The following is a 12,770-nucleotide window of genomic DNA, read 5'->3' as shown; positions in this document are numbered from 1 at the left end:
GGAAATGAATGTCTCGTCGTTGCCAACGAGACTGGCTGGCCAGGCCACATCAGTCAATTCAATCGTTGAAGCCATCCCAGTCGGCATCATCCGCCTCGTCCTCGTCCTCCCCGCCATGGCCCTCGATCCCGCCCCCGCCGACGTTCCAGGGCAGGCGCTCGTCGGCCATGGCCTCGCGGGACCGCACTTTGACCGACGTCGTCGTCGTGCCCCGGTGCAGGTCCTCCACGACGCCGTTGATCCGCCGCAGGATCTCGGCCGCCTGCGCGTCGCCCGAGGCCAGCAGGCCGACCTTGTCCGCCTCGTCGACCCAGACGTCCAGCACGTGCAGCTTCAGGCCCGCGGGCACCGTCGGCGGCAGCAGCTCCGCCTCGTCCGGGCCGACGCCGAGGCCGGCGTCCTCGTCGTTGATGTTCTCGCGCGTCGAGAGCGGCCACGCGCGCAGCGAGGCGAGCACCTCGTCCGCCCGGCCGGCGTCCCACGCCGGCTCGCCGCCGCCGTCGCGCCGCATGTACCGCAGCTCGGCCTCGAGGACGCGGCGCACGAGGAGCAGGAACTTCTCCATGCGCAGGACGTCGATGCCCGTCCACTCGCGGGCCATGGTGGCCCAGAAGGCCGCGAGCCAGACCCTCACGGCGGTGCCCTCGTCAAAGTGGTCGAGCAGGCCCGCCAGGTCGTTGCAGAGGGCCTGCTGCGGGGCCGGGCGGTCGGCCATCCAGAGGGCGTAGAACAGGCCCTTCCAGAGCTTGAGGGCGTCGAGCAGGGTGAGGGCGGAGGAGGCGCGGCGGGCGGAGAGGAAGGTGCGCAGGGAGGCCAGGGACTGGTCGCGGAGTTTGCGGTCTGTGGAAGACGAGATGGGCGAGGGTCAGCATGCATGTGTGGAGAGGCTTGAAGCATCGCGAGGTGAAAACGGGCATGAAGGGGAGGGAGCATACCGCTCGAGGCGAGGTTCTTGATGAACGGCAATGACCGCTCTTGGGAGACCATTGTGGGCGGTACGTGTGGGTTCACGTCGGCTCTATCACGAAGGGAATATCTCTTGGGCTAGTTTCCAGACTATACGAAGTCTGTCGAGGCAACTCCGGCGAGTCAATGGGAGGAGGTTCCGAAGCTGCGGGCTGGGTTGATGATCTTGGCGGTATGAAGAAAAAAAGTTTGGCCTCAGTTGCGATAACTACCCCGCGATAAGATAACAGATGTGCTGGAGGCGGCGCGAGTCGGCGGCCCAAGTCCACTAAGAGACTCCGCTGGCACGAAGCCTCTGACAGCCAGGCTCAGGGTCCGAGAACGCGAACAGACGCCAAGATTCCAGTGGAAGAAGCAATGATATCAATGAAGCTCTCCCCAAACTCACTTCACACATCGTAGACACAGACAGATCAAACCCACACTTCCCTCTCCCTCAGCCCTCTCGTACACACAAACACATAACCCAGCATTCTCTCCCCTTGCTCGCCCTATCCGTCCCCCCCTTTACGCTCTCCTCCCGCCCAAAGCCCGCCCGCCAGGCGCCCTCCTCCTCGCCGTCGTCGCCGACCCCCACAGGAACTCGTTCACGAGCATCATGACCCAGATCTCCTTGACCTTGCCCCAGGCCCACACCTTGTAAGGCCGGGGCGTGGCCGGCCACCCGAGCGCCCACAGCGCCGCCACGTCGAGCACGACGGCACACCGCCGGAACAGCTCGTGGTCGCCAAACTCGGCCGCCGCCAGCGCCGCGGCCTGCGCGGCGGCAAAGGGCCAGAACATCTCGGGCCGCCAGACGAAGAGCACCGTCTCGGCCATGACGCCGCCCGCGTCGCGCTCGATGCGCCCGTTGCGCAGCGTCGTGCCGCCGCCGCCGCCGCCCACGGCGGGCAGGGAGACGACGACGGGCCGCTGGACGCCCGCGACGGCGTACTGGAAGTAGGCGGCGATGACGAGCAGCAGGCCGGCCACGCAGCGGTCGAGCAGGAAGGAGATCTCGGCGTCGCGCATCACCCAGGCCACGGGCGTGAAGGGGATGGCGGCCGAGACGAGCAGGCCGGCCAGCACGAGCGAGGCGAGGCGGCGGGTGCGCAGGGCCGAGGCCGTGGGCACGAAGCCGTGGGTCCGGCTGGGCTCGGGCTGGGTTTCCGCCATTTGCTTTTGTTCGTTTGTAGTTGAAGCAAGTGTTTGTAGGGTTATATGAGGTGAGTGAGTGACTGCAGTGCTCTGACCCGAGACCCCGTCATGAAGAATCAAAGAAAAGAAACACGCGTCGTGCACGAGGGTAAAAGGGGCGCGTGTTGAAGTCTTATATATAGCTCTGCACACGATCCTTCACCACCACCCAGGACAGAATCTTCCAGCCCATGCCCACATCGAGCGAGGCAGTTGCCTGGCTGAGCCGAATCTCCGGTCTTGTTCCGCCTGTCACAGGCAGCCAGACAGGGGTAATCCTAGATTGACCCAACCGTGTAAGCGCTTGGCCTCTTGTAATTGGGCCCATTGTGCTCAGACTGTCTAACCTGAATGCAAGAGCTGCGCCTCGGTGCCAACGACAACGACACCATATCGTGACATCCTGCAATCTAAGACGTAGACCAATAAAGCTGGTCTTGAAATAAAGTTGACTGGGAGGCACGCAGTGCAGAGCTCACAGCTATTTCCAGACATCGGGTACCTGCAAGGCTTCAATTTCCCCCCTTTTATCTGCCAATGAACCCTCTCTTCTTTTCTTTTCTTTTCTTTTCTCTAGTCTTAACAAACCCAAAAGCAGCAAAAAAACATGCCATATCTACCAAGTTGGAAGCCTCCCGAGAGTCATCGGGCATAGCTTGCAGACACGTCTTTGCAACTTTTCTCTCCACCATGTCCATGATTCGATGCCCATCATGCACATCCCACCCCCGTCCGCCCATCCCATACGCTCGCCGCCCTCTCGTCCTTAAGCCCCTCTCCTCTCCTCTCCCCTTCCAAACTCCCTCCTACTCTTCACGACCCCCACCCCCGGCCCATCAACCTCGCCCGCAGAGGTAAGCCGCGGTCCTCCGGAGGACCAGCACTAGCACCAGCACCAGCCCACTAGGCAAACACCGTCGCGCCAGGCCACTTCCCCCCCGCCGCCGTGCGGAACGCCTCGAGCTCACCGCTCTTCCAGCCCTTGAGCACCTCGTACGCCTCGAGCGCCTCCTCGAGCGTGACGCCCTCCACCTCGAGCGCCCCGGCCGCTGCCCTCTCGCACGCCGCCTTGTCCTCTCCGAGCGCCCGCGCCGCCTGCGCCGCGGCCAGGACGTGGGGCGCGCTGGCCCCGTGCGCGGCGCGGAACGCGTCGTTGGCCTTCTTGAGGTCTGCGCCGGGCGGCGGCGCGGCGGCGGCAAAGTCGGCCTTGATGACCGCCTGGACGGGCGCGGGCAGGCCGCCGAGCGTCTCGGCGTCGAGGGCGTGCCGCAGGCGCAGGGCGTGCAGGTGCACCTTGGGGTGCTCCGCGTCGAGTGCGTGCGCGGCGTTGAGGCAGCCGAGCGCCAGCACATACTTTCCTGTAGAACGGGTGAGGGTGTGTCAGTGAAATGGCCCCGGATAAGTTCCAGATAGAACAAGATTCAGATAGGAAATGCAAAAAGGAAAGAGATAACTCACTCCTCCGGAGGAAGACCTCGAAGCCGGCAAACTGCGCCTCAATGTTCTTGGGGCTGAACTGCAGCAGCGGCGTCAGGAACTTCATCACGTCGTCCAGCGGGTCCTTGGTCTGCGCCAGCTTCTTGCCCTCCGGGTCGTCGTCCTTCTTGGCCGCCGGCTCCTCGCCCTTGCCCTTCTGCGCCGCCGCCGCCTTGTTGGGGTCCTGCTTGGCCGCCTTCTCCGCCGCCTCGCGCTCTGCCTTTTGCGCCTCCTTCTTGGCCTTCTTGGCGGCCTTCTTCTCCGCCGCGACGTCTGCCCCGCCGTCCGCGGCCGCCCCGGAAGCGGAGCCGTTGACGCCGTTGGCCAGGCCGGCGCCCGAGGCGTCGTACATGCTGACGTAGAGCTTGACGGCGTCGAGGGCCGCTCGCGAGTAGAAGGGGTGCTCGCGCAGGCGGTCCTCCCACCGGATCATGTCGACGTACGCCCGGATCAGGCCCTTGCGCAGCGAGAAGCTGTGGAAGTCAAACTGGTCCTCCTGCCAGATGTCAAAGATGTTCCAGATCTGGTGGAAGCGCTTCAGGGCCAGGCCCGTATTGCCTCGCCTGGCGTGCGCCTCGCCGTCCTCCGTCAGGAACCACACGCACTGCATGTCCAGCAGGTCCACGAGCGGGCCGCCGACGGTGTCCGCGCGGGTGAACAGACCCATCGTCTTGAGGGCCTTCTCGTTCTCGTTGTTCCTCAGCTGGTACTTGGCAGCCTTGCTGTTGATGTAGCGGTCCTTGATGTCGAGAGAGCGCGCGTAGTCCATGGCCTCAGATGCCTTCTTCACGTTGCCGTGGTGCTTGTATATCCTAGCCTTGGTCATGGCAAAGTCAACGCTCTTGGGCTCGAGCTCGATGGCCTTCTCGCAGTACTCCATTGCCTTGGTGAGGTCCCGGCTGAGGTGGTAATTGTAGTGCTGCGCCAGGAAGTAGAGGGCAGCAGCCTTGCCCTGCACCTTCTTGCCATCTTCGGACTCGAGGTACGCTTCTGCCAGCGCGGGGAGGGTCTCCTTCTTGAAAGAGTCAGAGTAGAGGTGCTTTAGGTTAGCAAACGTAGAGGGAACGGCCTTGTTCAGCATCAGCGTGAGGTATCTGCGAGCCGCTTCCCGGAACTCGTCTCCTAAGGTCAAGGTCAGTCCGACTATTGTTAGTCGGGTGAGGAACGGAACGACGTACCACTCAAGAAGTCCAGAGGTATCCTCCGGGCAGCGTCGCATCTCGCATACTTGTCGGCGTATTCGTCAAAGATGGCCTTCTTGGCCTTGGCGTCCTCCTCGATGCCGAGGGCCTTGATCAAATCGTAGTAGTACTGAGGGTGTTCGGAGTTGCGATCCAGGAGAGCTCTGTAGGCAGTCGCCGCCTCGTCCTTTCTTCCAAGCTTGGAGAGATACTCGGCACGACGCTCCATGACAGCCAGGCGGTCGAGGTTGTCCTTGGCGTCCGACTCGAGGTGTTCCAATGCTCGCTGGGTGTCTCCAGTCTCGGCGATGATCATGTTGCGGTACATGACAGCTTCCGAGTTCTCGAGATCAGTCTTGGAGGGCGCGTTCTTGAGGGTATCTTGATAGGTGGTCAGGATGTTCTCAGCCTCCTGCAGCTCGCCGGCGAGGTGGTGGGCGATGGCGAGGCCGGTCCAGCTCTGCCTCAGCTGGGGCTTCGCCTGCAACATGGCGTGCCGGCTCTGGACGTAGCCCTGGTAGTCGCGCATCTGGATCTGGAGGATGGCCAGGTCCCGCTGAATCTGCGGGGACTCGGGCTCGAGCCGCAGCGCAAACTTGTAGGCCTTGATGGCCTCCTCAAAGTTCTTGTGGGTGCGGTATAGCAGGCCGTAGACGTGCCAGCAGATGTGCGACCTCATGTCCACCGTCAGGGCCTCCTTGCCGAGGGCAAAGGCCTCGTCCGTCTTGCCCTGCGCATTGAGGATCAGGGCCTTCATGGCCATGGTGTCGCCGTGCCTAGGGGTCTTCTTGAGGATCTGCTCGGCCGCCTTGAGGCCGCGCTTGTACTGCTTGTCCTCATAGTTGCGGATGACCTGACGAAAGAGGTTGGCCTCTCTCGTGCTGAGGGGTTGTGGCATCGGGAAGGGTTCGCTCTGGTCTCACGGTCGAGACTTGGGTGGTAGGTTCGCTCGAGGGTGAGTGACTGGGAGCAGCTTTCTTAGCCGAGGACTCGTGGCAAGCAAACGAGGAGTAGGGCTTCATCAAGGAGACCAACCTGTTTGGTATATGGGCGCAGCACACAGACGCAGTGATTAAGGCTGCAACCGGCTCGAGCGTCAGAAATCAGTCACACTCGTGACACAGCAGCGCGGGCGAGTCGACAGCTTTCAGACGAAAATAGAGTCGTTGTCGGAGACGGTGCGCACACTCTAGGTCTACCTCCAACTCCAAGAATACCAGATCAAAAGGGAGAGTGCGTGCCAGCAGGAGGGTTCGAAGGTGCCGAAAGTCGGATCTAAATGTCCCCTCGAGAATTAAGGTCTTTGTCGATGAAACGAAGCTTTCGATTGGTGAATCGGGCTGGGGTTGTTCCAGGTGGGGACCGAACCCCAAAAGTGGTGCCTCGAGTCAAGCTTTGAACTGTCAAAACGCTGCGCTTCGGCGATAGACCCGAGATTTCGAGCTGCTTTGCGCCAGTTTGTCCACGGTTGGCCCCGCTGGTGGTCTCAAGCTTCTATCTCTAACTGCCTCATGGAGAAAGATACTTTTGTAGACTGCTCCATGGGTCTTGAGAATCAGGTATTGTTCTCGGCACCAAGGCATGTATTTATTGCTCATTGATGTGTTATCCTTGTGTTGTCCTGCTGTATGAGGTATGCTCGTCAAAAGTGGTGATGTGTAAGAACTCCGAGTATCCATGCATCCAAATGTCCCAAATAACTCCTATCGATGCATCCTATCCAGGCTCTTCTGGTGTCCTCTCTTCAAGGACCGTTCTGCTGTCCGTGCCGCTGCGCCCTCCACTTGCCCAGCGCAGCCTCCCACGCCTCCTCCCCGCCGCCGAACCCTCCTCCGGCCGGGTCGCACCGCTCCCTCACGACCGCCCACGTCCTCGCCCGCACGATGTTCTCCACGCCCTTCTCCATCCGCAGCAGGGCCGCGAGCCGCTCGGTGCGCGCCTCGGTGGGGAAAAACCGCGCCGAGTAGGGGTCGAGCCGCTCGTCGATGACGCGCTCCCGGTCGCGCTCGGCCTCGGCCTCGCGCAGCGCCGCCGAGGGGTCGTCCGGGTCCGGGCTCGTCGCCACGGCCGCGCAGTAGTGCAGCACGTCCGACCGCGCCTGCCACGTCGGGAACAGCACCTTGTCCTTGAACGCCGCGCACCGGGCGCCGTCGACCCGCCCGCCGCGGGACGAGAAGGCGGCGCCGGTGCCGCGCTGGTGCGTCGAGGCCGGGTCGAAGCCCGAGGCCGAGGGCGTGACGAGGGCGTTGAGGTTCTGCGTTATCGAGTCGTCGATCGCGCTGCGAGAGAGCCGGAGGAACTCTGGTTTGGGGGGTTGGTCGCGTAGTTAGCACACTGGGCTTCGAGGGGTGGGCACGGGAGGGCTGATCGGAGGGGTAATTACCTCGGAGCGCCAAGCTCGAGAAGCAGAATTGCGGCGTCAGCGCCGGTTGTGCCGGTGGCTGGCTCATGATGGGCTCCTGGCCGACACGGCGTTGCTCTTCCTTCCCGGCGTCCTTGACAGGAGCCGGCCCTTGGGACCACAGGAACTTGGCCAGGTTGATGACGTAGCACTAGAAGAAGATCTCGTGTTTTTTGCCCGGGTTCGATTTGCCGTAGGGGTACGTGATGCTTGACTTCTGTGGTTTGGACGAAAGACTGCTGGATGTGGTGGTGGTGTCATGGAGGAAAAAGCTATGACATCGACCTTTGGCTCGGCAGCCTGCCAATTTGGCATTGGGGAAGAAGTGGGTCACATTCCTAATTCAGCTTCACATGCAACCACTCGACGATTGAGGCAGATCCAAAAGAGCTTCACGGTTTGGCTGGTAATAATCGATTTTGTGAAATAAACGCAGTACAAGTATTGACCGCTTGGTAGAGCGTATTCCAGTAGGTTAGTGCCTTGGTAACGGTCCATGCGGCTTCGAGTGGTGAAGATCCGAGAGCATGCTGACAACCCTACCTGTCATTGTACTTGTATGGGCTCTGCCACCCAGGCTTGGACTGCCTTAGGTTTGTGTCGAGATCATGTTCACTAGATTCGGAGTTGGATCAAGTGAATGTGGCCTTTTCCGATATGGCGTCATAAGCTGCGCTTCACACTGATTATCGCTTTGAGAGGACGGCTTCTCGTCGACAGGTATCAAGGCCATCAATGCCACTTACATCAGTCCTAGCCCATGATCAGCCATGTTGTCCGTGGCCAATAACGCCCCTGATATACGAGCATCACAAACAAAACACAACCGACTTGTGGGACGAGAATAGTGATTTACGGTCTACAATAAGCACGACAGCTCCGGCGCGACCTTCAGCAGGCACATCGCGGTTCCTCCACTCATTATGACCTCAGCATGTGAAGGCTTCCCGATCTGTCCTACTCCGTACATCAATACGAGTCCTGTGGTCGCATCGATAGGTACCTGCCTCTGACATCAGACACAGACACAGACGCGGTCGCGTGACGAGGCCTCATCAGGAAGATTGAGCAGAGGATTGAAGCTTCTTCCCCTGCTCTCTCTCATGTGATAAAACTGGACCACCGGCCCGACCCCCCCGTTTCGATCTGTGGGTAGGATCCGCCCAACACATGGTGCGACATGGGTTTGAATATGCCTCCGGAAAGGAGAATATCAAGAGCTAGCAATATTCTTCCTTCAGCTATGCACAAGTAGTACTTGTAGGGAGTACATTTCGTAGGGAAGCGCCAGGGAGGCGAACGGAGCTCACCTGCCACGCGACACGCACGAAAGGATCACACCGAGGTGACGTCGTGTTTCTGGGCGGAAAGGCCAGAGAGTCCGTGTCCGTGTCCTGGCAGATCTCGTTTCCTTCTTCAGGACGTACTCGGTGTGACCACGGGCTGGCTTTAATCCAGCCGCAAAAAAAAAAAAAAAAAAAAGCTACCCTCTCGGATGCGCACCTGTATGTGGATGGGGTCAACATACATTACGCGAAGCAGGGCTGGATCTCTGGTCTAAAGGATGCAACACCTCCTTGATAAAGAGCCTAATAATCCATATTGACTTCAGCCGCCGCGATCCCAGGTCTCTGCCCACACACACGCGCGCGCAGGCGCGCAGTAACAGAGGAGTGTGACGCAGAGTCTATGGAGGGGGAGAACCGTACATCTGGGTACCTCCCAGCAACCCCCGATATGTACGTACGGAGTGCGTGTGTATCTACGCGAGCCGGAAAAGAAAAGCCGCAAAGCTGCCTGCATTCTTGTCTCGGATGTGCAAGGTGCAGCGCCAACCACCAAGGGGATGATCAGGGTCAGGGAAGTTGGCCGAAACGGCCTCCTCGCAGCTCTGTACACTAGTTACCATTGTTTCGGCCTCACAGGCATGGTAATTGTGCATGCATATATGCATGTCCTCGCCCGGGCGGGAGCTCGGCCGTGCAAGAAACTCCAAGCTCGATCGACATGGGCCCTTCTTGGCCGAAGCAGGACCGGTACCGAGCCCGTTGAGGCCGAGGCCCACAACAAGACTGATGCTCTTCATCGACATACAATAGATGAATAGACGATGACGGGCATCAAGTCTTTCTGTCGGTGCAGCATCACTTAGCCAAGGATGAGGCGCGGTAATTTCATCAAACACTTTCACGGTAGCGAGTAGAGAAGCCGACAGTGCAGCATACACACCTCTTCCCCAACTTGCATGGGCTCTTCAGGGGTGGGCCGGGCTGGTGGTCGTTCTTCGGAGCTGCTTGTTGCTGCAGGATTGCGAAACAGGAAAAATGAAATATCGAGCTGCACTTGCAGCTGTGGCTCGGCCGCAACCTTGTTCAACGCCATGCGCTGGGGCCTTTGCCCCGAGGCCGGTCCGTGGACTTCATCCAGGAGAAAGCAGTCGTGTGCACGACTGTGATTCACGACTCCGTGGAGGTCAAAAACAGAGCCGAGGTCAAGCCAGGCCAAACCAAGTTTCCAGTCCAGGGACCTGCGAAGGAGAGGCGTAAAGAACTGCACGGATACAGTGCAAGGTGAGAAGAGCACGCGTGCTACGACCCCACATGTTCGTGAGGCGCTCGAGACGGACACGTTGTGCTTGGCGGTGAGGGTGGTGGTGCACCAAGAAATTGCGCCAGGGCCGACCCGGGGGATCGAGCCATTGGACGAGAATATCCCGCCGAGCGAGCCGTGTGTAGAAAGCCACAGGAGGGGAGAAAGGCGAGGAGCAAGAGCAAGACGTAGCGAGGGAGCAGAAAAAGAGATCTGTCACATACCGCTGGCGCGTCTTTGTGAGATATGCGAGGTGGGAAAAGATCCCGTCCGGGCCTCGCCTCGAGAGGACGGACGGACCATGCTGGAAGATCGACGCCAGGATGGTCGAGTCAATTCAACCCAAGGCGGCAATCCCCCGTCACCACCCCGAGGCGTCGAGGGCTGACGGATAATTCATGACGATGCAGAATGGCCGAAGTGGCCTCGTCGAGATTGGGGATGAGGGCACAGTCCGATCGATCGGGCTGATGGAGGACTTGGAGGCTGCCGGCGTTGGTGTTGGTGGCCATCCAAACTGTTGGACACGGCAAAAGGAAAAACGGGCAGCAGATGCAGGAGATGATGACCGGCGAAGGATGTGGTGTCATGGATGCGTCCAGGATGATGTCGAGGCCAATTTGTCACGCTCGACCTTGTCTTCCTGACGAGCTACATGCAAGCTGGCCCCTCGAAGGTGCCCTGTTTCTTTTGTGATTTTTTATTTTTACTTTTATTCCTACCTTTGTACCACCCTCCCATTGCTTTCCTTACCTCCTTTACAGTCAGTACCTACCCTTCTTGTCTCTAACGTACATTACGCTTCTCCAGGATAAACTTGCCATATCACGCACTCCTTTTCAATAATTATCCACCACGCACGTTGCCGGCCTGGTCGCTTCGACCCGCGCGGCTCCAAAATTACCACCGAGCCCTGCTTTGATCCAAGACTGCCTGTATGCCTCTTAAAGTCTTCAGACTTTATTCCAAGATTTATTCCAAATACCACTGTGGCTGGTCATCGTATGGATAAGTGTATGTAGTCGAGCCTTGATGCGACACTGCGAATATATGGGGTGCACATAGGCACCCAGCCTGTCCCTGAGGCTGTTAGCTGTAGCCTCTTTTTATGTTCCAGGGTTTCTCTCGCCAGCTTCGCTACAGGGGATCGGTGCAGCTGCACAAATACGTAAGGTGGTATTTGCAGTCGAGCCACAGAGGAATTGACTGGGAAGGGTCAGAAATGCAACCCTGAGGGCAATCTTGGGACGGGCTGTGGCCCCCCCGGTCGCCGCGTCCAAACAGCCTGTTGTCCGCCTGCTGCTGTGATGTGATCCCCTTATCTATTTTCCAGGAACAGCGTACCTCAGTCTAACTTGTACTCTGTACGTCTACTTGTACCGGTTCCTGGCTCTTTGTGTTCCTGGCTGGGCCTCATGGGCGTGGTTGTAGCGAATGTGCTCCTTTTCCCTCGACCCACCTCCCCGTAGGTATTGGTTGACTGCCAGGCATCGTATCGTGCTCTTTCCAGCAGCCGCGCAGCCAAGATGAGCCTTAGATCCCCGGTTCAGGTCCCAGCCACCTGACCAGACCGTACGTGAATCCAAGACATTCAGAGACACTCTGCGCTTGCTCGACGTGCCGGCTTTCTCCCAAAAAAAGGGGTACGGTACGGTGATCCCTTGTGCTCACGCGCACGTCGTCCACCCGCCCAGGCGGCGCAAAAAAAGCATGCGAGATGGTGAGTGGACAACAAGATGAAGCTTGTCTTGTCACGGCCTGTCAAAGTTCCACGCTTGGTGTTCTCTTGGGTCGTGTCGACCAGTCAGAGGCTGGCGGATTCGTCCCCGTCGTGACCGCTGACGCTAGCCCACAGGGCCCTGCTGGGATGATGCTCCAGCGGAGGTTGGCACGGACGGCCGCGCTGTTCTGCGCTGGGTTTAGAAGGGGGGGTCCTCCTCGCAGGGGATTGGTCGGGCGGATCACGGATGGATCAGTGATCGCGCGAATTTGCTTCCACCGGCTTGGTTTGGAGATTGGAGAGGTCAAATCGAGGATAGCATGGCATGGCGAGAGGGCCAAAAAGAGGGTACTGTACACTCCCTTCCCTCACCCCTGATGATGGATTGTTTGTGAGACCTGCCGCCCTTCCAACTTAAACTTTCAGCGCCGCTCCGAGCAGCCAGTGGCCATCCGTGGAATGAGCACCGCAGTGCACAGAGCACACAGCATAGCACAACGCCATGCGAACCATGACGGCATATCTCGAATTGTGCCCGCCGCGATGATGGACAAAATAACCTCGAGACTAGGTTCGAGCTGGGGTTGTTTGCCCCTATCCAGAGTCGAGACTCACCAGCCAGTCTAGTCAGGATATCCTTGATTTCCGCCCCGACCTGACTCTTTTTTAGTTGTATCCTCTCTCTCCTCTCTCTCTCCTCTCTCTCTCCTCTCTCTCTCCTCTCTCTCTCCTCTCGTCTTCTGTTCATTTCTAGCCTTCTCTCGGCCGGGTCTCTGTCCAAACGCACCCCCTGGTCGTGGCCGCTCTGTTCCTTGCCCACGCCCCCGGTTCAGCCATGTCCTCTGGAAGAATATTCCACACCCCCTGCCTGTACTTGTACGTAACTCCAAGGCCTTGTAAAATGAGGACAAAGAAACAGAGCACCGGGCCGGCCTGAACGTACTCCGTAAGGTACTCCGTAATAAGCGGGCAAAAGAGAAAGGTAGAAAAGCAAGTAAAAGTAGGTACAAATACAGTAATCATGAGAGACTTGCCCAAGAGAGAGTGAGAGTGGGAAAGCACGCTAGCGCTAGTGAACAAACCGCCCAAGCTCTGCATTGGCCTTGCAGGTAACCCTGTCAGGAAAGAGCTACTTCGTACCTACCCGCATCGCTTACCACCAAAACCCAGCCCAGCCCGGCCGAACTAGTCTCCATTTTGAACCGCGACAAATTACATCTCGACAGAGAATCTGCAGGGCCACCACACGCAGGCAGAACAA

The 12,770-nt window shown here is 59.1% G+C and overlaps 4 protein-coding genes across 4 annotated transcripts; all 4 read right to left on the bottom strand.

The window, feature by feature from the left end:
• Nucleotides 1–58: 58 nt before the first annotated feature.
• On the bottom strand, nt 59–987 carry E0L32_007741 (uncharacterized protein; the record flags this gene model as incomplete). The annotated part of the gene is made up of 2 exons (XM_031142518.1): nt 59–840; nt 936–987. The coding sequence occupies 2 exons, from the start codon at nt 985–987 to the stop codon at nt 59–61; spliced, it is 834 nt and encodes a 277-aa protein (XP_030993241.1).
• A 486-nt stretch (nt 988–1,473) lies between these two features.
• Nucleotides 1,474–2,121, bottom strand: E0L32_007740 (uncharacterized protein; the record flags this gene model as incomplete). The annotated part of the gene is made up of 1 exon (XM_031142517.1): nt 1,474–2,121. One exon carries the CDS (start codon nt 2,119–2,121, stop codon nt 1,474–1,476), a length of 648 nt encoding a protein of 215 aa, XP_030993240.1.
• Nucleotides 2,122–3,045: 924 nt separating this feature from the next.
• Nucleotides 3,046–5,697, bottom strand: E0L32_007739 (uncharacterized protein; the record flags this gene model as incomplete). Its single annotated transcript, XM_031142516.1, has 3 exons — nt 3,046–3,500; nt 3,601–4,740; nt 4,797–5,697. 3 exons carry the CDS (start codon nt 5,695–5,697, stop codon nt 3,046–3,048), a joined length of 2,496 nt encoding a protein of 831 aa, XP_030993239.1.
• An 846-nt stretch (nt 5,698–6,543) lies between these two features.
• Nucleotides 6,544–7,249, bottom strand: E0L32_007738 (uncharacterized protein; the record flags this gene model as incomplete). Its single annotated transcript, XM_031142515.1, has 2 exons — nt 6,544–7,100; nt 7,183–7,249. The coding sequence occupies 2 exons, from the start codon at nt 7,247–7,249 to the stop codon at nt 6,544–6,546; spliced, it is 624 nt and encodes a 207-aa protein (XP_030993238.1).
• Nucleotides 7,250–12,770: the final 5,521 nt, after the last annotated feature.

Source organism: Thyridium curvatum (assembly GCF_004353045.1).
Source record: "Thyridium curvatum strain D216 chromosome Unknown NODE_48_length_316412_cov_78.264379, whole genome shotgun sequence".
NCBI lineage: Eukaryota > Fungi > Ascomycota > Sordariomycetes > Thyridiales > Thyridiaceae > Thyridium > Thyridium curvatum.
This window is presented reverse-complemented; position numbering and strand designations above follow the sequence as displayed.